The sequence below is a fragment of the Chelonia mydas genome, chromosome 10 (genome assembly GCF_015237465.2).
Source record: "Chelonia mydas isolate rCheMyd1 chromosome 10, rCheMyd1.pri.v2, whole genome shotgun sequence".
In the NCBI taxonomy this organism is placed as follows: Eukaryota; Metazoa; Chordata; order Testudines; family Cheloniidae; genus Chelonia; species Chelonia mydas.
The window spans coordinates 29142771-29169643 of NC_051250.2; the positions used below are offsets into that span (position 1 = coordinate 29142771).

The 26873-nt window shown below is 41.1% G+C and overlaps 2 protein-coding genes across 14 annotated transcripts in view; both read right to left on the reverse strand.

Annotated features, from left to right (window-relative positions):
* Positions 1 to 26873, reverse strand: part of RBFOX1 (RNA binding fox-1 homolog 1) — a 2389987-nt gene that overhangs the window by 2256992 nt on the left and 106122 nt on the right. The window lies entirely within an intron of this gene.
* LOC102945463 (60S ribosomal protein L24) lies at positions 22843 to 24722 on the reverse strand. The gene is made up of 2 exons (XM_007072626.3): positions 24704 to 24722; positions 22843 to 23335 (listed from the first exon to the last, which is right to left on the reverse strand). The coding sequence occupies exons 1-2, from the start codon at positions 24720 to 24722 to the stop codon at positions 22890 to 22892; spliced, it is 465 nt and encodes a 154-aa protein (XP_007072688.2). The 3' UTR covers positions 22843 to 22889.

Consider the following 26873-nt stretch of genomic DNA (forward strand, 5'->3'; position numbering starts at 1 on the left):
GATTACAGATGGCAAGGTTTCATTTTTCCACTTTTGTTATTCTGTACAAATCCTTATTTTGGAAGTTCACAGAATAAGTCCAAAGTTGTCACTTGAAACATATCATTGGTCTCATCTGTAAATCTCACTGGTTACTAGGCAGACGTAAAATGCATATCTGTTACTCAAGGCTTCTGGGGAAATCGTTACAGAATTTGCACTTAGCCAAGAATTTCTAGAGTTTAATTTTACACAAAAACTACACTGATAAAATTGTTTCATAGCATTGATAGGTATATAAATCCAATAATGCAGATATTACATACACTTACAACATTGCAAAACTGTTGTGGATCAGTACCATCATCAGCTGCCAATCAAATATGTTGAAATAAATGACCAGTGATGCACAGTATCATCAAGTAAATGTTTATTTCAACTTTTTGCCATGAATAGTTATTTTATGATTTAGGGTGAGTCAGGTGTGTGTGTGGAAGGACTGTATGGGTTTTTTGCTAAAAGAGTCTTTACCTAACAATAACTTTCCTCTCTCATTTACATACTGATTTAGGCCACTGAACCAAAAAAAGTCTATTATTATTTGCTCATCTCTCGTGATAAGAGTTGGTCAATATTTTTGTTATTTCCCTACTGTACAGTTTGTTGAAGGGTTTCAAATTTCAACAAAGTTTTAAAATTTTGACCAAAACATAGTGAATTTTGTTTGCCACCATTTTATCACCAGCTCACATGTAAGTCACAGTGAAACAGAGTCCCTGGTTCAGATAAGCAGCAAATCTTTTGAAAGTATGGTTAAGACACTACACACTTCCATTGGACTGGGGATTATAAGTGGTAAAAGAGGAGGTTGAACATTCAAAGCAAAGTAATCTAAAACCATCTTCTCATTCATGTAAGTGAATAGATTAAATGAACTCAAACAGTCTCAGACCTAATGGAACTAAACACACCTTGCCTTGTAATTTATCAGAGGTCTACCACAAAATTAAGAACCGTTTTCCTGAGATGCTAATGACAAACAACAAAATCCCACCATTAGTTTACAGGCAACACTATTTCTGCGCTAGTGGTAAATACATCCGATGACTGGAGCAGCCGCAGATCACAGAACAGCTGCAGGGAGCAAAAGAATGCTGGGACTACTGGAAATTCAGCAGAAGGAACTGGAGTGACAAAGAAAGCCCAAGTGCATGCAGAAGCCATCACAGCAAGAAGAACTAACCAGGGTAGATGATGAGGTGAGGATCATCCTCACAGAACCAGGGAAATAGCTGAATGAAGCTGACCACAAAGGAGGCTAAAAATTGCAAGAGGCAGCAAGAAAAGTGCTGGTTTTGTTTGATTAGTTTTAAAGAGTTTGGGGAGTTTTAAAAAAGATCTTGAGGAAAATACTTGCTAGAAAGAAAATCAGCATGCCTGAAAGCAGAAGAGATATAGGATCTGAACAGGGGTATTCCATATTTAGTAAGTGCATCCTAAATGTGTACAATACAATGTCCTCCCCAAACTGCCATCACATTATCAATATGGAATGACCTGTGTTAATACCATATATAGATAATCGTTTATCAACTATGGTAGTTTAATATATTTCCTGGGCTACAAACTCCCTGCCCATTAACTGGGAATTTTTTTTAAAATCAGATGTTTTTTGTTAATTTGTTTATTTGAAGATTTCTGGGCCATAAATATACAACATTAACAAGTATAAACTCCAAATGACTGGTGCCTCTTTCCAATGAGCCAGTCAGCAAATATTCCTTTCTTCTTCCCTCTTCCTTCTTGTCAGAGGAGAGACAATTTTAAAAGGTTTCAGAGTAGCAGCCGTGTTAGTCTGTACCCGCAAAAAGAAAAGGAGGACTTGTGACACCTTACAGACTAACAAATTTATTTGAGCATAAGCTTTCGTGGGCTACAGCTCACTTTTAAAAGAGTTGCTTGTGGTGCTCTGAATGTGTCTGTCCCTTCCAACTTGTTCTTCTGTCCCCCTGTGATATAAATAGTTATTGTCTAGCTCCTTCCCAGAACATGAGAGAGAATATTTCCATACATTCAGAGGCTGAAATTTCAATGCACTGGAAGGCTCATTTAGGGCCTGATCCAACATTCACTCACTGAAATTTCCCATTTCCTTACAGGCTATTGGCCTCATTCAAGTTCAAAAGCGAGCAAAGCAGACCAGGCAAGAGGCAGACAGATCACCAATTCCCACATTGTTGTGGGGAGCTGTCCAACTATAAGTCTAGCCCTGAGCCATTCTGGTTATTAAATAAATCTCCTCCTACCCTTTTGGCCTAAATTTAAATGGCAAGCAAGGGTCTGCCATACCTACTGGCCACAAGGGTTGGAGAAAAGGAGAGTGAGTAGCTTTAATAAATGGACACCTCTGATGGGAAGTACTGAATTCCACCAACCTCCTATTGGAAATAGCTTAGCCCCACCAAGAGCTTTATTTTAGATTCACAGGCAGGAGGCACATTCCATGGGAATTTGTAGCTAATTATAGTTCACATCCAAGTATTATCATTTCGTCTGTGACTGGTTAAAAGGGATAGATGAACACGATGGAGCAAGACGTTTTGGAAACCTCTCCAGCTATATACTGGGTTCACGATACATACACACACACACCACACTTTTTGGATTTTTTGTACTGTCTTTTAAACTCAGGTTTTTCCCCTCCAAAGTTGGTTTAATTGAAAGGAAAAGTCTTGCAAAAAGGAGTTCTGTATTCGGGTTAGCACACCGTCCCCAAAAGCAGTGCTGGCACAAGTTGGGGTTTGGTACATAACCCTCTCCATTTGACTGCATGTCTCCCAGTCCCAATTTTTTGCTACAAGACAGAATATATGTGACCCAACTTGTGTATAAATTAAATGCATTATTGGGATAAGTACATACACATTAATATCGCCTCCAAGCTGCTCTCAGCTGAATGATGTCTCCAGCTAAGCGCATATGAACAAGACAGATCATCAGTGGAAAATTACAGACATCAGTACAACAGCGACAAGGATTTGCAAATTACTAAACATAGCAGAGAGAGATTATCATTGTTGTTTAAAAAGACAGAAACCATATTGTGGTGCATTATCAACACAGAACTCCTGCACTTCAACATACGGCACTCAAGAACATGTGTATTGGATGTTTTTTAATAAAATTGAAAAATTCATTCTAACCTCTTTTGGAATCACATAAATGCAAGACTGCCTTACATTGGATTAGGGCATGCTCCTTTTAAAGGCTTACTTTCATGAGGATTCTGGGACAATGCAGGTAAATGGAGCAGAGCAAAGGTTACTGATCAATTCCCAGCTCTGCCATATACTTCCTGTGTGACCTCGAACAAGTTATTTAATCTCTGTTCCCCATCTCTTACCTTTTGTCCATCTTGCCCATTTACATTGTAAATTCTTTGGGGCAGGGACTGTCTCATACTATGTGTATGGACAGAATCTGTCAGGCTTTGGGTTCTAGGTGTTTAGAGCAGTGGCTGAAAACAGATAGCAAGAATCAAAGGTGGCTGTAGAGTCAGGACCAGACCAAGGCCACTGCTGAAACTGGGATCCAGAGACAGAACTGGGGTCAAAGTCTGTAGACAAGCTAAATCAGGATCATAGTCAGAGTCCAGAAGCAGGCCAAAGGTCAAAGCCAAGGTGGAGTCAGTCCATGGGGCTGGGGGCAGGAAGCAGGTGCAGGTCTGGACTGTGTCAGGAACAGGGCTGGGGCAGGATTGGAATATGGCATGGATAAGGCTGAAGCAGGCTTGGACAAGGCTGGAACAGGAACAGAGTCAAGGGCAGGCTGGAAGTCTAGGGACTCTTAAAACACCGCCAGGAGGGTTCTCAGCTGAGTGGTGCTGTTGCGCAGACTACCTTGGAGGTCTGGCAGTGAGAGTTAAATACCTGTGCCTGGAGTTCATCTGACATGGGCCCTGCCCAGGGATAGGCTGCTGCATTCCTGAGGGACAAGTTCCTGCAGGCTCAGATGGAGCGGTGAGTTATTGTAGCTGAGTGAGCAGCCCTGGTCCTGCTGTGGGTTTACCTCACAGCATCTAGCACAATGGGCCCCGAATCTCAGCTGGAGCTTCTAGACCCTACCAACATTTAAATAATAAATCAATAACTGTTAGTGGAGTTCACTGTATAAATTGTATTTATCATTTCATTGCAATAGTTCCCTTTCCCCCCTCTTCTCATTTCTCACAGACTCTCTCAATGGAACATAAAACCAATGTTGTTTGAATTCAGCTTTCAAACACACAGCATTCAGGTACATTCAACTGTAAGCTAGATGAGTTTGCCTGTTTGAAAGCAAGCAATTCACTTCCTAAGTGAATTCTCCTAAACCAAATTAAGGCCATTCTGAATAATAGTGTCCACACATGAGATTTAATATGGTTTAACTAATCCACTTCAAATTTACATCTTTAGTTCATTTGGATTAACTTTCCTGGATGTCCCTGCATAAACAAGCCTATAGTTACAGACGTCATGGCCGGAAGCTCAGCAGGGGAGCTAACTCAGCCATGGTGGTTGTGGGGGAGAGCTTGTGATTAGAGCCAGGTGGAATTTTTTTGCAAATTATATATTTCCCAAGAGTACATTTTTCATGGACCAAAACTATTAATGAATGTGTGTCAAATTTTGATTTTTTTGAAAAGTCAAAATGTTTCATTTCAAGATGTTTCATTTTGACTGTTTATCTCTAAAGAGCATTTTGTTTTGAAATTTAGTTTTAAAAAGGTTAAAAAAAATCACCCCAAAACAATAGAAAACAAAAAACAAAAGGAAAAATTTGTCTTAGGTCAAATAAAACCTTTTGTTCATTTTGGCCCCTGAACCAAAAAAAAAAAAAATCAATTATTTGTTCAGCTCTACTTGTGATGATTCTAATATCAGTGGCAACACCCCAGACAAACTTCTTCCCACCCAAAGCCTCAATCTGGCCTAAGTCACTACTGCTCTCCGCGATCAGGGGACCTGCTGCTGCATAGCTTTGTAACCACTTATTATTTTTATTGTGGTAGCCCGACAGCAGAGCCCCATTGTGCTAGATCCTGTCCAAACAAATGACACAAAGACAATCCTGCCCCAGAGGATTCACAATCTAGAATTCAGACAAGAGACAACAGATGAATAAACAGGCAACTTGGAGACAAGAGGGGATGGTAAAGCAAAGTTTTAATACAGACAGGTGTGTCTGAATAAATTAGTTGTAACTGTGGTCTCTGTAGTCACAGATGGGCACCAGTCTAGCCAATAAGATATTCAATTTGAAAGGTGAGCTACATAGGTCTGAGACACTGGCTCAGGTGAATAACAAATAATAATAATAATAATCGTAATTAATAATACCTAGCTCTTATATAGAGATGTGCTTTTCATCCATAGATCTCTAAGAGCTTTAAAAAGAAGATTAGTATCAGCCCTAGTTATTGTCTTATATTTTGAAGGTTGTGTCTACCATGTGTCTCATGTCTTTAAAAGAAGATGAGATTAGCAGAGATATTTACAGAATCCCCAGAAATGAGGAAATCTGTGCATGCAAAAGTATAGCCCTGTTACTTAACTGGTTGCAAGAAATAGAGTGGGATGAGACATTTCCATTAATGAATGGCTGCTAGGTTCTGGAACTGATCAGGTTTAATGTCAGGATCTTATAATTCTCAGATGGATTCTTAGTCCCTGTTCTGTCTCTTTCTGAGTTTGCAGCTGTCTTGTTTTGATAATAAACAGAAGTATTTGCAGGGGAAATAAAGGTCTCAAAGAGCTGAATCAGACCACAGTCTCTAAAATGAATAATTACACAGGGGTCAATGTGATTTATTTGAACCCAGTCAATCAGACTGTGCCAATTTTCTTTAATGAAACTTTGCTTCATAATCTCAGGCTGACGAACCATAAGGAAGGAGGCAAGATAAGAATGTCAGTTAGGTGGGAGTAGTTCTTAAATCACTATGTTAAATTCTGTATAGAAGACTCTGTGGATTTCCGGCATAATTTCAAGTTTTAGTGAAGATGATATATTCCAGAGAAGAAAGAAAACAGGATGGAAAGTCAGAAAGGAAGCACAGCGCTTTACTAGCAGCAGAACTTTGAAAGGGCCAAAAAACCTAAGGACGCTTGCTGTAGCACCAAATATCATAATATATCTGACTCAAAACTTTTTGCATTTAGAGAAACAGTTCAAGCATATGAGGATGTGCTGTCTACACAAGCAGTCACATTACAACAAAGGTAGCCATTTATTGATGAAGTTCACCTTAGAATGCCGGAATTTTTTTGAATTCTGCTATATTACTACTTAAGGCAACATATAGAATCTACTCAAATAGTTAAAAGAACACAAACAAGTTAACTAGAGTTCATATGCCATAGGATGGGTGGCCTTAGAGAAATGTAGAGTGATAAATTCAGACCTCCCAAATGTGGTATATATGAGTGCTAGGGTATGGGTGATGGATATAAACTAGCCCCAACTGTATCTCAGAAAATGTTAGTTAAATACCCTAGAGTACAGAGACTTACAAGTAGAACTGGTTGGAAAAATTCTGATAAAATTGTATTTCATCAAAATTTGCTGATTCAACAAAATAGGTTGTTTCACAGAGATGGCTCAATTCAGCTGACATTCCTAGCAAACCCAGACAAGGCTCTGATGGAACCCTGCCTGCCAGACAGATTTGGAAATGATCCTTGCTGTTTAGGTGCTTTTGTAAATTTTATTCCTGGTCTGTATTGCACTATGACACTGACAGGCCAGCAGGTTAGAGCCATAGGCCAACTCACTTGTGTGAATTTCAAATAAATGTTAAGTGTACTAGTATGCATAGACTAATTCACTTATCTATAACCTGTTGATTGCTATTGCCTTACATTATGTATATCCCTGTAATTAGATAACCCTAGATTAAGGTGTGTGTTAGTATTAAGATGTGATGTATAAACTTTATGAAAACTAATGAAAGATTGCTGTTTGTTGCTACATTACATTTATTCCTCAAAGAAACCTTGTGAAGTGTTAGTGAAGGACTTAATGGCTGTAACCGGCAATGCAAACTTCAAAGCAAGGGCCATTGTGTTTGACACGGAAATTCACAGACATACTCTGCATTTCCTACTCATCAAAACCCATGTGGGTGAAGACACTGTTCAGATTGTTTTCTGGAGAAGCTATAAAATAGATTTCAAGGAATGATCCTGTATCTCTGACTGTTTGGATTCCAACAGGGTGGAATTATTGAGTGAGTAGACAGATATCCCCAGAGCTATTCTGGATAACCCTGAGAGGCTTTTGAAGTCTGACAGATTACTACATCTCTGCTATCATTTTGGACTTACAAACTTTGACTCACCTGTTAATGCATTTATCTGCTTTAACTTCTCAATATCTCACCTCTTTTTCTTAGCTAATAAATCTTTACTTAGTTTACTAGAGAATTGGCTGTCAGCGTTGTCTTTGGTAAGATCCAGAGTACCAATTGACTTAGGGGTAAGTGAATGACCATTTGGGGTTGGAAGTAACCTGAAGTGGTGTAATTTTTGGTTTATGTGACCATTATCGCTAAGTCCAGTTTGTCTGGGTGGCAAGATAGGCTGGAGAGCCTAAGCGGACTGTCTGTGACTCCATGGTTAGACTGGTACAGTGATCCAGGAGTTCACATTTGTTACTGGCTTGGTGAAATTTAATTATAGAACACACCACCAGTTTGGAATGTCTGCCCTGTTTACCTAAGATTGGCATTCACGGTTGTAAGCCATTCCAGACAATGTGACAATTGGCGTAGTCGGCAGGATTCACATGCCACAGGTCAACTGGGCTTAAAGATCAGAACCCAACATTGTTAAAAGTTTAAATTTGATATTAAGAGTTTTAAGGGTTAAAGATTAGTCACAATGGGTGACTCACAATCATACTTGACTCAAAAGAACTTAAAAAATTACGTAAAGATATGGGGATATCCTTTAAGGAGGAAGCCTCAGATCAGGAACCGAGAGCTGTGCTCATGAACCATGACCAAAAAGCAGGGTCTGGGCACTGCCAGAAATGGTCTGGCTAAGATACCTGGAAGCAGAGAAACAATGTGAGCCATTCCAGACAGCGTGACATGCTGTCAATATCTACAGAGTATTGATCAAAACTCACAAAGTCTAGTTCCAGCATGCTCTGTTTAAACCTGGTGTGTCCTCTAAAGGCAGTCACAACTTGCATTGATCCAAATTCATGGTGAGGAATCCAGAATGGACATCCCAAGGATATGACATTTGAAGCGAAATGACTACATGTGTCAAAAGGTATAGACAACACACCCATTGTGTTGTAGGACATAGGTAGAATACTAAAAATCTACATCCATAAATTTCCATGCCAATTTTCTTCTCATTTAGGTTTTGCCTTAATGAGCCCAGTATATTATATTGCTAAGTTTGTTCTGTTTAACTCTCACGCCTTAAAGGAATGTATTAGAGTAAATTCATTTAAATTAAAAAAATACAACACCTTCAAAAATCCTTGAAAAGGTAATTGCCAAAGCCAAGAAAGTTCAGGTCATATGTTAAATCATGAGCTCGCAAATGCTCAGAGATCTGCACTGATCAAGAGATGAGCTTCCTTTGCTCCATATTTATTGTTTCACCAGTCTTGAAGTAGGAATGTTTGATACTTTGATAAATGGATTGAAAGGATGGCTGGACTTTACTGTACCATCTGTAACTCTCTCACTATCCTCTACAAAACCATGATTCAGCAACTTCTAACAGGAATGCTCAGTGAATCACAAAACAGCCACTAAAGCTACTGAACCCTGGGGATCTATTTCTTTTTTATCCCCTACTAGCACTGGAAAAATGCCACAGGGACAGAGGTGATCTAAACAATCAGGGCACACCATCAACAATAGATCCTGCATTTAAAATATAGACCTGAAAATGATGCACTTGAGGTAACTCAGCACACCTGCCTTTTCCCTGCAGTATATCTTTCTCACAACATCCCTATTACACTTGATCTACTAACTGAAGGACTGTGTTTCTTAAAACAACTATCATATCATACCTAGGCTTGGAAGGATTAGATTTTTGTCGGTAAATGTAGGTAAATGTTGATTTCACCATCCACACACAAACTGACAAAAAATATTTCCATTGATAATCTAAATTTACAGATAAGCAAAGAAAGAAACAAAAATGCTGCTTGAGAATTTAAGAGTTTGATTTAAGGACAATTACTTTGTGAGTTTTCACAGGTGATGTTGACAATTTGTGTTTTTATGGCTCTAAAGATTTAACTTTTTGAATCTCAGTGTCTGTCATTAAATAATCATTGTGTAACATACACCCCCATGATTTCCTCCAACTGTGAATTAAAAAGTGATTTTTAAACAATTGAAAACAAATGCTTAAAACCCATAATTTTGGACTCTAAGAAAATTTAAAATAAATAAAAATGTTAAAAAAGCTTTAAAATAAGATGGCATTATTTGTCAAAATCATTCAAAAATAAAAATTTAATTATGCCAAACTTACTTATACTGTAACAAATCCGTGCTATCGATGAAGCTTACGTTTATCATTCTGATGCACAATCCAGAACTTTCCAGGCCCCTCCCACTTGAGACAGGAGCATTCTGGCTCAGAAGACCTGGTTCTATTTCTTGTTCTGCCACTTCACCAGTCTGTGCCTCAGTTTCCCCTTTTGTAAAATGGGGCTAAAGCTAATGACTTCCTTTGTGAAGCACTTTGAGATCTCCTGATGACAAGTGCTTTATAAGACCTTCTAGCAGCATAAGTGCTACGACACACAGCTGAATAGCAGAGTAATAATACTTAGCTGTCACATAGGGCTTTTTATCAGTAGATCTCAAAGGACTTCACAATTTTTAATGTATCTATCCTCACAAACAAAACACCCCCAGTGAAACACTATAATCCCCCCCTTTTGTTTGTACAGATGGGGAACTAAGGCACAGAGAGACTAAGTGACTTGCCCAACGTCACACAGGAAGTCTATTGCTGCACAGAGAATTGAACATGAGTCTCCCAAGTCATAGAGCTCGTGACCTAACTACAGGATCAGCTGTGTACCCATACTAGTCATGTCATTAAAGTATTTTGATATTTTAAAAAAATCAAAATCAACTCTTTCTTCCTAATGAGAGTGGTCAACATTTTTCTATCAATGAGGATTTCTTTTTTGGAAAATTATATTGGTGGGAGGGACTTTATGATTAAATGGAAATGTTTGTGGAAAAATTCTGTTTTCATCACAAGGTTTCTGCCTTTCATCGAAAAATGGAGTACCCCAAAAATGAAAATAGTTTGAATTTTACTTGATATTCTTTGTTGATTTTTTTCACAGGGAAAAAGAAAAGTCATTTCCCGGCTAGCTCTATATTTTAAACTTTTCAGGTATTTAAACATAAGAAACTTTGAGTATGGCTGTAATTAAAAGATTTTGCACTATACTATAAACAAAGGACACATTTTACAGTAGCAAATTAAAAATTTCACATAAAAATTAAGAGCCAGTCTGTTATACAGGCTTAAACTTGAATCTGGATTTTCTCTTTTCTTAATATTGCTCTATAATAAATTGGGGTGGGGGAGAGAAAACACTTATGATTTAATACACAGAGAAGATAAACCTGTCAAATATTTTTACTTGTCAAGAGGAAGTGTGGTTCAGACAACCGGGGTTCTATTCCTGGCCCTGCCACTGACCAACTGTGTCACTTATTCTCTGTGCTTCGATTTCCCTACCCACTCTTAGTCTGTGCTGTATGTTTAGATTGTAGGATATCTGGGGTTGGATCATCTCTTCTTAGTTGTACATACAGCACCTAGCACAATGGGGCCTTGTCTCAAATGGGGCCTCTAGGTAATATTGCCATACAAATTATTAATAATAATCCCCCAAATTACATGTTTTGTCACTAGTGAAAATGTTTGGTTTTCCCAATATAAAATGTGTTGTTGTTGTTAGGGTATACAACATTATATTAATATATAGAAAACAGAGGTTGTGCAAAGACATGAGCAATAAACAAATTTCACCCTCACATCTTTGCTTCTCCTCTTGTTTGATCCTGCAGTAGAGTGAATGAAGTCGTTATCCTGTGCTTAAGTTATCATAGAATGTTGCTATGGAAACAACTGCTAGCTCAAAACCTGCATTCTGACAACTTCAGTTTAGTAGCACATAGAGGAAGAAAGTTGCAAGAGTGGTTCAAACATGAATGGTCTGGCAATTAATGAGCACTGAGAAAAATAGTTGGAAGGTGAATGGATGTGTATGTGGTATCTGAAAGTTTGTCTCTGTGAAAGTCTTTCTTTGATAGAACAGATCGTGCACATTTTCAAACTAGCTCAACTTCAGCTTTAATACAATTTAGGCCACTTTCTTAATCTCCTAGTCTACTGTGTGACCTCACTCCTAGCAATATACTTTGCCTTATCTCCCCTTCCCCTTTTGATGCATTGGTAACTGAGACACAATACTTAGCTTTGAGGTAAAAGCAGTCATTTCTTACTGATTCCTTTAAAGAACTCTACTGGAGGAAAAAATATACTGGTATCTCATATCACAAAGTAACCCATGCTGGGTAACAGAAACTTCAAAAGACAAACAATTCTTCTGCAGTTTGCAGATAAATAAGATTTCATGGCTAGTGGGGAGTAGGAAAAAAAGATAATGTAGTATGGTATTTTAGAGCCAAAGAAATCAATACAACATGTCTGGTAGTCAATTATCTAAAATATATAACATCCCAGAACCTGGTATCACTGCTTTTGTACAGGCAAAAGAAGCTTATGCATAATATACAAACATGCCCTTTGACTTTATTAACCATACTTTGCCTTTACCAAAGCCTACAAATTCTCAAGGTATGAAAGTAGATTTCAATATTTTGCTTTCCTTATAGAAATATTGGACCTGAGAGTACTATTTGGATGCACAACATTTCATACAAATGGTTTAAGGAGGAGCTTTTCATTGGTACAAACAGCAGTTAGGCACCTAAGTCAATTGGAGTCAGGCATCTTTCTGTCATTTGTGCTTTGAAGAATTGCCCACTAACACTTTATCCTTTTGCTTCTATTGACAAATTAGAACGCATTTTAATACTTTCAGAATGTTTTTGATTAATGTCAGGGTGTAGAAATAATGTAGCAAACAGCACATGGATGAATATTCAAGATCCAGCCAATACATTTATAATAACCAGCATAGACTTCGATGTAATTATTATTAGCTGCTAGATTATTTTTTGCGTGTTGATACAGAGAGATCTCACAGATAGCAAATGAGCTACAGGAGTTGTGGTCATTTAGCCATCCTCTGTGGATCGTAAGGTTTGATTTAATTGTATGCGCTGTATTTATTGTTCTCGTAGGGGCCTTTTGCACCAACTAAGAAGGTAAAAAGGGCCCCTAGGGCAGGTTTAAACCCTGGTGCAGTGGGCCTTTGCAGCTAGATTTCAGCCTGCCATTCAGGCTGCGTAGGTGGTGGAGGAGCAGGACAGAGGAACAAGAGAAGAGATCAAAGGCAGAATTGCACCCTAGCTGTTCTGGACTTCCCCAAAGCCCCACACTGGCCGCTGAAGCAGGGGTATAAATTAGGGCTGCATTAACGCTTCCCTACCCTGTTCTGGGAGCCCCCCAAATTCCCCATAAGCCCTGAAAAATACAGATGCAAACTGCCGCCCCTCCTTGTTGTCACTGCCACAGGCAGGGATGAATCTGGCTGTATGTTTTAAATAGAACAGGAAATACTGGGGAAATAAATATTACACTTTTGATTGGACCACACTGGAGCACCATAATATTTGTAAAACCTTGAGTCAGCTGAAGAAACACATTCTATGTAAACATAACGTGTATTCCACCCACTACTGAAGACAAGCATAAAAGGTTTGAATGGTTTTCACCCCCCACCCCTGATTTCTGCCAGGGTTCACACCAGAACGTGGCCAGCAGCACTCTTTTGCCACTGTGCAGGAGGGAAGCGATGGGAGCTGCTTCCAGTCACAGGCGGGAGGGACGACCCAGCCTGTGTCTTTGCAGAGCTCATCCCTTCCTGCCTGCACAGTGTCGAAAGGCAGCTAACACCTCCACGCCGCTGCTGGCCACGGACATAACCCAGTCCCCTGGCTACAGCACAAGCAGGAAGGGGTTAAGTCCTAAGGCCATATTATGCACCAGGGCCCAGGGAACCTGACTGCAGGGGCTTCGGTGGCCATGGAGCCTGGCCAGTGAGGTGGCTCAACGGGAGAGGGTACCTAGGGAATGGAGCAGCTCTGCGGTCCCTGGGGGCAGGACCCAGGGCGGTGGGGGAGGGGGCGGGTGAAGAAGGTGCTAAGCCCCTGCCCAGGGGGCTGCTGTGTAGCCTGCAGGTTCAGGGTGGGAACAGCTCGAAATTGCTTTCCCCTGCCTCTGCCTCTGTAGCCAGCACGCAGCAGGGGCTGAGCTGATGGACTGGCGTGGGGAGCAGCTGGCCCTGCTCACTGCAGCTTCATCCCGCCATAAGCCTTGCACACGCACACCCACTGTCAACCACTGGACCCCTCACTCACTGCTGGTGGCCAGGCAGCTGGTGAGCAGAGATCCAGCCAGCAGCTGGACCCACTGATACTGATTGGCGGGGGGAGGTAAAAAATATGGGACAATTTGCCCATTTTTAAGAAAAAGTCAGGACACCTGCAGGAGGCCTTAAATACAGGACAGTCCTGTTAAAAACGGGATATCTGGTCACCCTAATTATTTGTATTATAGTAGAAATACAAATACTAGAATTCCCAGTTCTGGACCAGGACCCCATTGCATTAGGAGCCTTACACACACACTTTCTCTCAGTTGGCTCCTCTGTAAAATGAGGATAAGACTTGCCTGCCTCACAAGGCGTTATGAAGGCAGGGTAATTTCTGTTTGCAAAATACTGCAAGATCCTGGCATGAAAGGTATTATATAGATGGTCACAGTATTATTACAGGTTTCACTCTTGTGGATCTGAAAGGCACTAGATAGACAGATTCCCCTGCCTCTTCCCTGGCATTTACATCAGATAAATGCAGGCATATATCACTCCAAACACAATCTCTGAATAAGATAAAAGAGTTTTATGATTTTTCATTGTCTATTTATAGCTTAAAACACGCTTTTCAACACAATATAGGACGTCTGGTCTTTTAGGTATCTCTCTGTTTCCATCCTGTAACGATTCTCCTATAGTAGACAACATCAGTGTCAGGATTACAGTTTCCAGAGGGCCCCCTCCTGGTCACTGGCCCCATTCTTCCCAAGCAAGGTATAATCCAAGCCCCTCTCTTCCAGACTTTGTCCTTTTATTTTCTCCACCAGAGTTATTGGGAACAGAACATTCTCCACCTCACCTGACCTTTGTACAGCTTTATACAATGTCCTTGCAATAAATAAAGTCTTTCACTTCATTTGGGCTTGCTACTGTGTTATCCACTGCTCTCATTCTGTCCTTCACCCTTGTTCTTGCTCCTCTTTGAGCAATTCCTACAGGAGCCTCCACTATCCCTGCAGTTCCTTCCCACAGCCCACCATGGGCTCCTGTCAGAGCTTTCCCTCACTTCCTCTCTACTGAGCTTCCTCACTGATCATTATAGGGGGCCAGCTATCCCTCCTTAAGTCTGATGGGGCAGTGACTAATTAGCCTTAGGTGGGCTGGACCATTGTTCCCTTAAAGAGGTCGTGCCCACCTTCAATAGCCATCTAGGTGCGGGGGGGGGAGAGTTGGTTTTACCTATTAATTAATGTTTCTGAAAGCCTCTTGCAAAGTTACACACCCTATAACACAAGGCCTACATTGTCAATAACTAACACACACACCACACTTACAATTCTGTGTAATATCGACCTATTTCATTCAGATAAAGGACGATGGAAAAAAATTCTCATGAGATTCCCACCATTTCTGTCTTACCCTGCTACCTGCAGCAATTTCTCCCTTCTCTGGGACCACCAGACCTTTGCCATCTTCTGGGAGTGAGGCCTACAAACCTTTAATCCTGCCTGTGTTGTTCAGAAGGGCTGAGGCTGGCCACGCTTTCTTACCTCACCTTCCACTGATGGATCAGTCTCCACTAATCCACTAGGACTGAGTCAGGCTAGCTACCCTCCAAGAAAACCCTTTTTAGATTAGGCATGTAAATGGATTGAACTTGCAGTCCCCAAAGAGGCAGAGGGGCACTTTGCCTGTTTTCCCTACCACTAGGAGCCATGGTGGTGAGGAGATACCCCCACCTGATGATGGCGGTGAGTTAGGGGAGACTGATTGCCACAGATGCAGAAATAGTGGAAATTCTGCACGAACATTCTTGTGATATTTCCACCAAATTGGTTTCCACACCAAATCTGCATCTAGATCTGGGCTGCTTAGCAGGATCCAGACAAGAATCTGAACTATAAATTTGACTTTGGGTTGTACAGAAGTACACCACTCAGCCCAGCCATCTCTAATATACATTTCACATTGCTGGAAAGCTAGCAAAACTGAGCCTCAGACTAATACTGTGAGAACACAGTGTTATGTGTATTATAGTAGTCCATAGGGGCTTCAGCTAATAACAGGATATGTTCTTGTGTTAAACACTGTACATATGCAAGGTAGGAGAGAGGCCATCCCCTGAAGAGCTTATACTCTGAATAAGGCCAAAAGGAAGTATCATTATCCCCATTTTACAGGCGAAGTGACTTTCCCAGGGCCACACAGGATGTCTGTGGCAGAGACAGAAATTGAACCTAAATCTCCTGCATCCTAGTCCAATACCCAAAGCAGAAGACCATCCTTCCAAGATGTGTTTGGTTCTGTAAGCCCTGGTCTACATTGGAGGGGGGGAATGGATCTAAGTTACAAAACCTCAGCTACATGAATAACATAGCTGAAATCAACCACTTCACTGTGGTAAGTTGACAGATGATGCTCCACTGTCGACTCTGCCTGCACCTCTCACTCCGGTGGAGTACTGGACTTGACGGGACAGTGCTCAGTGGTCGATTTATCGCATTTAGACTAGACGCGATAAATTGTGTCGTCCTCCCCCCCCCGCCCCGGCCGGATCGATCACTGCCTGTCCATCCAGCGGGTAATGTAGATTAGCCTGTAGCAGAAAGCCAAGCAGGACAGGGATGGGGAAGAATCCTAGCAACTCTGCAATCAAAGAATACCCACCTTAGAGGTTTTCCTTATTCTAATAAAGCTCCTTATTCAGAAATAGAATAAGCGACACTTTCTGTGATACTTCACCATTGTGACATTTGAAGATCAAGATTTTTTTCCCCCAGTGGGCATTAACCGCAGTTTCTGAGAAAAAACAATGTAATGTGTCTTATTGATTAAACTACTGAGAATCTGGGCAAAAGCATTTAAGCAAGACAAGCATCATGTACCTGGAAATAAGCAAACAGATTTTCTTCTGTCCACACATTTCCTTAGCTGGATTTTCTGTATTGATGGTTTAAAGAAGGGATTCCCAAACCCATACATAGCGTGGACCACGTCTTAATGCAAAGAACATCTCATGGCTGCATCTTCTCCAGTTATCAAGCATGCACCACCTTCTGCCCCATTCCCAAACTGTCAGCTGCATCATCGTTTAACATCTCTATGGCAATTACAGAAATGATTTATATGGGAAAGTAATATTAGAAAAGTATTTTAGATACTGACTTTTAATTAGAGCTAGGCATGAAATGGTTTTCCCATCAAGCTAAGATTTGAGAGGCCAAGAATTTGTACCACCCCAAATTGGGATGAAAAGTCAAAATCTTGAACATTTTCACAAACCAAAAAGCCAAAACATTTTTCTAGTTCACATCAATCAAAACATTCCGTTTTGATAATTTTGGAATGTTTTGCTTCAATTTCAATCTACTGAGCTAAAATTTCAAAATGAAAAGTTTTGAACCAGAAAACCAATTTTTTTCATTTTTAAAACATCAACATGGAACATTTTGACAAGTTTCAAAACTTTTTTTTTCCAATTTTTTTTAAATTAGATTTGTCAAAACCAACCATTTAAAGGACAGTTTTGCTTTCAATTAAGTTTGTTAAAAATTCCTGACCAGCTCTACTTTTAATGAAATGTAGCAAGCAGAAAGGAGCAGCCAACCAGCTCTCCAAAAGCCACCTACAAGTTCACCATGAAACACAACTAGAGAGCCCATTGATTGTAGGTTATGATATTTTCTCACTTTCTATTCATGCTTTGCAAACTGCAACTGGAAAACCATTCATCAGTCACACTATGATGTTGCCAAAACAATTTTTACCAACACAAATGTAGTAGAGTTTAGAAAACTATAAAATGTAGCGGAGTTTAAAAACTATAAAACACTGAGATGTTTCAGAGTGGATACCCTGTAAGAAAATGTAGCTCACTTATTATGTAATCTCCTCAAGTCTCATGTTTCTGCACTGATTCAAGATAATCATATTAGCAGCTTCATACATTACGCAATGACATCATTCAAATATATTGCTCCCAAAGGTTTGATATTAGATCAGGGAATTACCATTCATCATACATTTATGACAAATCTAATAGTATGAACTGATTTGTTACAAGATGTGACTCGTGTTATTTTCATCCCTAACGACAACTGTCTTGCCTTAGCTCAGTCATTTAATGCTTTCTTGAGCTAAGAAGATGTACACTAACTCTTCATTTCTTATTTGAATTAAAAAGGCGGCTTTACTCAAGGTCAAGTGCTGGATATTCCAATCATCTCTCAGGAGATGATTTGTGAACATGTCTAAGAGGCTTAGGAACTTACAACTCATTGAAAGTCAATGGGAGTTAGGCTCCTAAGTGCCAAAGTCATTTTTGAAAATGTTATTAGACTCTTAAATCATTCAGGCTCTTTTGGAAATGTTGTCTGTGGCTGACAAACTTTTTAAGAACTACTTTCCAAATCAACAAGTTAGAAACCAGTGGGGTGTATCGTTAGGCAACCCATGTTGCAGCTGTACAGGTGTGACACTCTGTACCCCAAAGCAACACCCTGGCACCCCTATATTTATCATGGTGATATGATTAGGATATGTTTCATACAAAGTTTGCCTTCTAAGGTATCATTTTAAAAGCCTTAATCTGTTGAACATTAATATCCTGTTAAATTGTATGTGCTATCAATGCATGTGGAGTTATGAAGTTTTGCTATGTCTATGTTACTGAAATATGTTGTGAAGTTGGAAACACCCATAACCAGCTTTTCAGGTACAACAATGGAGAAGCCAGACACTGATGATGGCCCATTAAGGGAAATGCACACTCACAAGGACTACCCAGGAATTGTATGCAATGGAAACCTCTCAGGGAAAGCATGAAACAATACAGACTGTTTGACTCCTGTCATAGCACAAGATCTTTCCTGCAAGCTGGAAGAAGCTATAAAAGGGGCAAGTAACATCATCACTTGGCCTCACTCCCCCCACAACTCAACCCCTGGAAGCACGTCTGGAGCACAAAGACTGTCCTGGGGAGGTGGCCCACGCTGGAAAGGAGAATCTCAGCCTGTGTGTGAAGGAACTATACCATCAGGGTGAGACACTGCTTGATTCAAATCCTGTCTAATTTACAGAACTCAGATTGCGTTTTTACTTTTATTTCTTAGGTAATCAACTTTGAGCAATACGCTCATTACTTATAATCACTTAAAATCTATCCTTCTGTAGTTAATAAATCTGTTTTATATATTTTTTTACCTGTGCTGCTTGAAGTGCAAGGGAAATCTGCTCAGTAACAAGAGCTGGTGCATGTCCACATTGAGAGAGGGGCAGACTGGGCAATAAACTTACATTGGTCAGGCTTCAGACCAGGTCAGGACAGTACAGCTCTGGAGTCCTAGGCTAGAGAGCTGTGGGGAATTGGCTAGAGCCTCTCTATTGCTGGTTCATGAGTGGCTGGTGAAAGCAATCATGTAACTCAAATGGTTGTGTCCCTGCCTGTGGATGGCCGTGTGAGTGCAGGACCCGAAGGGGTTTGCAGCTTGTCACAGCATCACAGTGTGAGAGGGAGCCCAGGTTGGTAAGACAGAAGGCTCAGAAGTACCCCAGTTCCCAAGTTGCACCCAAAGGAACCCATCACAACAGGTATTGCCCTACATGCATGGAACATTAGAACTCCAACTGTCCTACAAAAGATTCCTTTATGCAAGGTGAATTCCACTGACAAGCATGGAGTTCCTCTGTCTGTACTTGGCATAGAGATGCTACTTTCTGTAGGACTGGTGAAATATTAAGAGTCCAGTAAACAGACCCAAAAGTACTAGATGTCCATGAGCAAACATTCCTTAACTTTGAAGTTAGAACACAATTCCCTCTTCCCCACTCCCTCCCCCAGTGGTATACTGGTATATATGCAAATATTTTAGAGGCTGTGCAGCAGGAAAGTAGGAGACTCTTATTCCTATGGAATGCTGAGCAAGGATGTCCTGTTGGGATCAGGCGGGTGCGTCCCATGTATTGTTTTACTAGCTTGTCTACATGGGAAATTACTGTGTGGCAAGCCAAGGCGTGAATCTACAGTGCACCAGTTTGCTGCACAGTAATGCCCCATGTGGCCACCAATACAGTGCACTTAGCAGTTTAGCATATTACTATTTGTAAAGGGTAGTAAGCCAAATGACCATCTGGGACTTTTAGTGTGCTGTAGCGGTGCTCACATAGGACATTACTGCATGGTAAACTAGTGCACAGTAGATTCACACTCTGACCTGCCGTATAGTAGTGTCCCATATAGAAAAGTCCTACAGTAAGTCAGGGACTGGAGAACTGTATTATTTACCTTCTATTTCTATGCTGACCTGCTTTACAACGTGTACCCAGACCTCCTTTCTTCCCTTCCTCATTCATCTTTGGACCTTCTTCTACATGGCCCCAGTTCCTGGGCCCCCACTGATTGACCTGGCTTGCTACACCTCTACCCTTTCCTCCTTCACATCTCTCATTAGAAGTCACTGTGACACTTACCTCAAAGTGGCACCCTGGACCCCCATATTCACCACTGTGATATGATTATGATATGTTTTGTAAAGTATGCCTTGAAAGGTATCATTTAAAAAATCTTCATCAGCTGAACATTAATATCTTGTTCAATTTTATGTTATGTGATGCTATGAAGTATTACTTTGTGTGTGTTCCTGAAATATGTTGTGACGGTGGGAAATGCCCACAGCCAGCCTTCCAGTGGCAACAAAGGAGCACCTAGTAAAAGGTGCTTACATCAGGACCAGCCAGACATGTGTTGATGGGCCATTATGGGGAAACCATTCTCCCAATGGCCATCCCAGAGACTCCTCCGAGGACACATATGCAATGAGGGCTACCTAAACCCCATGTTGCAGAAAGGATCTTTCTAGCAGCTGGAAGAAAGTATAAAAGAGGGATAGTGACATCACTAGGCCTCTCTCCTACCCCATTTCAACACCTGGAATAACATCTGGAGCACAAAGACTTTGAATTGAGGAAGGGTGATCCCAGGCTGGGAAGGGAATCCAGCCTGCATATTGAGAACTGTGAGCTGCCTGTAACATTTGTTAGGGTGAGAAAGTGCACGATTCAAGTCCTACTTAGTTTATAGAATTTAGATTGCACATTTATTTTTATTTCTTATGTAACCAGCTTTGAGCTCTAGCCTGCTACTTATAATCACTTAAAGTCTATCCTTCTGTAGTTAATAAATCTGTTGTATATTTTATCTAGAACAGTGTGTTTTCGGTTGAAGTGGTTGGGAAATCTTAGCTCAAGGACTGTTGCATGTCCGCTACCCTTTGTTGGAGTGGTGAACTAATTAATGAGCTTGCACTGGGGATGCAAGGCTGGGGTGATCGGCTGGTGCCTCTCCCTGTATAATTCATCAGTGGCTTAGTGAGCCTTCATGCAGTTTAGCTCAGTGTGGGGCTCCACATGCTGATGGCTGAGTGAGAACTCCTGGAAGGATTTGCTGTTTGTCATTGGCACAACATTGAGAGAGACAGCCCAGGCTGGAGAGTTAAGGGAGCACTGCAGTCCCACAGTTCCAGGTTGTACCCCGGTGCTATGTAAGTAATATGTAATAAAGGCCCAGGGATGTCCGAATGACATTATTTTATGAAAGTTGAAATAAAAAGACAATTCTTTCCCCAAGGGCCCCAGATGCATCTTTCATAATCACACATTACAGTGTAATATATTGCCCCAGCATCTTGTCTCTCCACTGATATAGTGTTACCGATGGGCAGGCTGTACTTTATCAAGACTGCCACTTCCCTGATGATGCAAGGAACACAGAGCAGTTTAATATTGAATCATTAAAGAAATGTCTATCTGATGGCCACACCAAATCCCAGGAGGGATTGATGTTGTGATCATGATGGAGGGGTGGAGAACCTATTGTGATTGTAGGAACAATGCATTGGGATGAAACATTTAAGGTGGCAATGTTAAATGCTTTGGGAGGGTTTCTTTAAAAAACCAAACAAAACAGGGGACTACAGATTTTAGGGACTGATTTTTCAAGTGCCAGCTCCAATCAGACCTCCTTGTTCACAGCCAGCACTTTTCTTGGGCAAGTACAGTTTTGCACCCACATTTGTCTGCTAGTATTTAATGCCACTTTAACAGCTAACTATCTCTGGGGTCAGTGAGATAGATAAATGCTTTAGTTGTCACAAAAAGGACAAAGTGGTAAAAATCTGACTTGTCATTTGTTTTGCTTCCTAAAGTTTCCTGAACTTCCACAATAATACCTTCTATATAATGTTTTTCATCAGGAGAACTCAAAAAATATTTTGTAAAGGAAGGTAAGCATCATTAGCCCAATTTAACACATGGGGAAACTGAGGCAAAGAGCAGTGACAAGGTCACACCATGAGCCACTGGCAGAGTTGAAAATAGAATCTGGGTCTCCTAACCCCCAGTCCAGTGTCCTGTCCTCTGGATCACACTACCTTTTCATTAAAAACAGACTACAAATCAGTAGCTAAGGACATTTTTAAAATGGATTTAGGGTTGAATTTTCAAAAACACCCAAGTTACTTAAAAGCACAGGGCTCCCATTTTCAAAAATGTCTAAGTGGCTTAGGAGCCTAAGACCAATTTTCAAAGGACACCTAAGCTCCTAAGTCACGTAGGCACTTTAAAAATGTTTTACATCAAGTCTTCCTGAAAAAAACAACTATTGAAATTCCCACTCCTAGTCCTCATGCTGGGTGCTAAATTAACAGCAATGGAAACAAATACACTGTCCACCAAATAAGCTCAGCAGAGGCAGTGTGCATTCTCTCACAGCACTGCTACCTCCTTCCAAAGAGCCCAACTCTAAGCAAAGCAAAATAAACCAGACTTAATGGGGAATGTCACTAGTTAAAAAAATATATTTTTTAAGTTAAGTACAAACAACAAAAAGTTGCAGTAGAACACTCAATCTGACCAGCCTTGGCTATGTCATTGGTAGAAGAGGATACAGCAAATCTCCTGCGTGAAAGAGCTAATCCACGTTCTCAGACGTTCCTGATCTGTTAGGAAACATACACATGATCGAAATCCCATGCAAAGAAAACCACCTCCTAGATATCTGTAGTTCATGTATGCAAGCAGGGAAACTCAGGTCAGACAGAACACTCCTTTGATTAATACTAGGCGATCACTTCTCTTTTGTAGTGGCATGTCTAGGCCCTTCTCTGTCATTGTCTTTGTCGAATGCTGCTAAATGCTTAATTCGGGGAGGTTTATTTGAAAAATGGTGTTCTCGTGTTAGAAGCTTTAGTTCTCTCACATCCAAACTCTGCCCTCCCCTACCCCACTCCCTCTCCTTCATTCTTTTTTTTTTTCAAGTCAGTCAGAGGTTTATTTAATGCAACCAACTACTGTTTGACAAGTTAGCGCTTTCCACCAACACGAGGAGCAGAAACTTTCACTGGCTTCATAATCTTTTGTTTAGGTGCAGCCTTTGTGGGAGCCTTTGTTGTAGAGGGTGTAGACTTCTTGGTTGCCTGCTCAGCCTTCTTGGCTTCTTTGGCAGCCCTAATGGCTTGTTCCCACTGGGCCTTTCGCACTTCAGGCTTCTGATTTCTCTTGGCCATTATTTCAGCCAAAGATGCACCCGTGATAGCCTTCTGGAACTTGATTGCATGGCATGTGCGCTTCTTTTGTATTTCTTCAGACTGCCCTTTTTTGTGTTTGCACCTGTACAGAACAGTCCAGCTGATCTGACGGGGGTTTCTCTTGGAAAGAAAGGCACACTTGCATTTTGCATTCAAAAACTGGAAAACCTCGCCATCCGTGCGGGCGTAGCGGTGGCCGTGACCCGGGTGGCAGCCGCTTGCTTCGCAGGAAACCACTCATTTGCGCTCTGGGTGGAGGGGTAGAGTGTTGATTTCACCTAGCTACACCAAGATAAAAACTACCTCTGCTTTGTCTGCACTAGGATTTTACAGTTAGTTATCTGGATGTGAACACACACCTCTTTTTGGCAGCAAAGACACAGCCAAAGATACCAAGCAGTAACTGCATCCTGAGCGTCACTGAGGGTATTGTGTGCGCTCGAGCACTCTGTTGTCTGGCATTTGATGTTGTGAGAGTCCTTTGTGTTACAGATGAAGGCACAAAAGGAGTACAGACTCACCATTCCAGGATATTTGGTCCCTTGTTATTAGTTCTGGACTGGAGCAGGAGGAGATGATTGCTTGTGAAGCAGTGAGGCCCTGTAAAGAGAGACTAGCGCAGGAGAACTGCTTCAGAGGACAGGGCAGAGGTACCCTACCTGCAAGAGGGAGTTGCCCAGGGGCCAATTGTCACCTCCTGTTTCAGGAAACAGGACTCATGTACATTTTGTAAATAAACAAGTTACCCTAAGAGAGCACCTGACTGCCACAGCACTGATAGTTGCTGCAAACTGGAAACTGGCAGGCAAAGCTTTGAATCCTGCTGCTGCTCAGCAAAGGGATCAGATCATTGAAGCTGGGGGTTCCTTCAAACTCAAAACAAACTTCAGGAGCTGAATAAACAATAACCAAAATAAATGCATAAATACAAAGGTTTGCACATAACTCCTGGGATGCAAACCTGCCTTTTTTCCGCTGGCTCAACCCAAGAGCCAAGGTTTTAGACTGAGCCATTTTTCCATTTGATAAAAGCCTGTATAAGTGACTCCATTTGCTTTGCTTTCTCTGTTTGTATCCTTGAACTTCCCCTCTACCTGGCATCCAGCTCACTTTGATAAATGTTTAAAGTTAGACAGATGTTTACTGTTAAGAATGCAATTATCCAGTGAGCTTCCCTGCCTTAATGACCTCTAATGCAAGCCAACAATCCGTCCCCATGTCCTGACTCAATTGTGCAAAACACGGGTCAATCATTTTTCTTCTGGATACTCTCACCGCCGCCCTCCCCCAGCCTTTGGGACACATGCCCTAGCGATTGTCATGATTACCTCAGAGGAACATCAACATCCCAGTGAATTGTCACTGCAAAACTAATAATACAGCTACATGTGACTTGCCCATTAACAGTATGAATCAACAAAGTCTTGCAAAGACAGCAAGTTCTGTGCAACTCTCTCAACGGCATGGGGGAAGGTGAAGGGGGAGAAGCACTATGGGAAAATTGATGCAAAGCCCCACTCAATGGGAATGCTAAGTCAGGCATTTTCATGTAAACTGCTAAGTAACCCTGATTCAAAAACCACTCGTACCTTTAGTCTCCAGTACCATTACAGTGAAGGAGAGAGCTACATGAGTGCTGAAGGATTTTCTGCTTAAAAATTTGCTTCATCCTGGATGTTGTGCTGCTTTCAGATTAGTAGTGGAGTAGATTGTCCTGGAAACATGGAAGCAAACATGGAGAAAAATCACTTGGGTCCACCAAGGTCAGGCTTACAGGCAGTGCTGTATATCAGAGCTGGCGGGTGGGAAGGCTGTTCAAATGCTCTTTGGAAATGTCCTTGGTCAATTTCTGCTACCAATCAGCAAGGATGCAGTGCGGGAAGAGGGTAGGACCAGACCAGTCAGCAGAAGCACAGGAGGCTCCGCCGTGATTAACTACTCCAGCCATTAGAATTTTGCATGCATAAAAAAGGTTATTCTGCCAGGAGAATTTGTTCCATTTTACTAACCATTTATCTTCATTTCTGAAATATTTCTGTAAAAACATTAAGTAGAAATCCTGGTAGCTGAGGCTCTTTTTCTTCATTTATTGTAAATTTTAGCAGGATGGGAAAAAATAAGTGGCCTTGCAATTAAATGAAATGTATATACAGGAGCGATACAAACTGAGCTAAATTGTAATACTCAGGAAATGCCAACAATCATTAAGCGAAAAAAAGGGGGTAACTCTTACAAAAAAACCCAAACACCATGGATCAGATAGTCAGCTGGTGTACATTGGCACAGTTCTGCTGAAGTCAGTGGTATCTGGCTGATTTAAACCCACTGAGGATCTGGCCCCATATATTCAGTGCTTGAAAAACAAACAGCAGAACAAAGGTAAAATCTTCCAGAAATCCAGATAGACTCAGGGTGAGCAGTGACAGACAGCCAGAGCATGGGAGATGAAACTTGTTATCCCAAATCTTTACCCCTCAAAAGCCAGCAGATGGCTCCCTCCTGAGAGTCTACATAACAGAGAGGCAAGGTGAGGGAATGTCTTTTATTGGACCAACTTAAAAGATATTACCTCACCCACCTTGTCTCTCAAATAACCTGGGACCAAGATGCCTAAAACAACTCAGCGTAACTTGTCCTTCTTGCTGACTCTGGCAACTGCTTTCGCATCTTTTACACTAAGCATCTCCATCCAAATTGCTTACAAAGGCTAGTCCGTGAGGGCCAAACAACAAGGACTTAAACTCAATCAATTCCTATTGAAGTCCATGGGAGTTTTGCTTACATAAAAACTGAGTAGGAACCATAATATTTGCCCATTTTAGCATGCCACGGACACACATCTATTTTAGGTAATTATATAGTATCTATTACCATAGTATCTAAATATCTCACAGACTTGTATTAACAAGTATGCATCTTCACAATACCTTTGTGAGGCAGGAAAGTATTATTAACCCATTTTACAGATAATGAGTTGAGACATCGAGGGCCCAAGGTACATCTGTGGCAAGGCAGGGACTTGACCCCACCTTTCCCATATCCTAGGCTAGGACCATAACCATTGGTCCATCTTTCCTCTCTGTTAGACTTCACTATACAAAAGTCAATTAACAAGAATAATCACTAACCCAATGCAAATTTTAAAAAGTTGATATTGGGGAAAGCCTCCAAAATGCTTGCCTATACCAGTCACCTACATTCCAAGAGAAAAGTCTCTGTTTTTTAAGCTTAAGTGAAGTTTGAAAATATGGATCATAAAATTTAGGAGACAATGGCTTAAAAACACTGTACAGTAGTTAATAAAAAAAGTCATTAGAATGTAAGGAAATTCCAAATAAAAGTTATCTGGTGTGTAAGAGATACATTTTGCTATGGATCATAGAATCATAGAAGATTAGGGTTGGAAGGGACCTCAGGAGGTCATCTAGTCCAATTCCTGCTCAAAGCAGGACCAACACCAACTAAATCATCCCAGCCAGGGCTTTGTCAAGCCGGGCCTTAGAAACCTCTCAGGATGGAGATTCCACCACCTTCCTAGGTGACCCATTCCAGTGCTTCACCACCCTCCTAGTGAAACAGTGTTTCCTAACAAATATCCAATCTAGACCTCCCCCACTGCATCTTGAGACCATTGCTCCTTGTTCTGTCATCTGCCACCACTGAGAATAGCCGAGCTCCATCCTCTTTGAAACCCCCCTTCAGGTAGTTGAAGGCTGCTGTCAAATCCCCCCACTCTTCTCTTCTGCAGACTAAACAAGT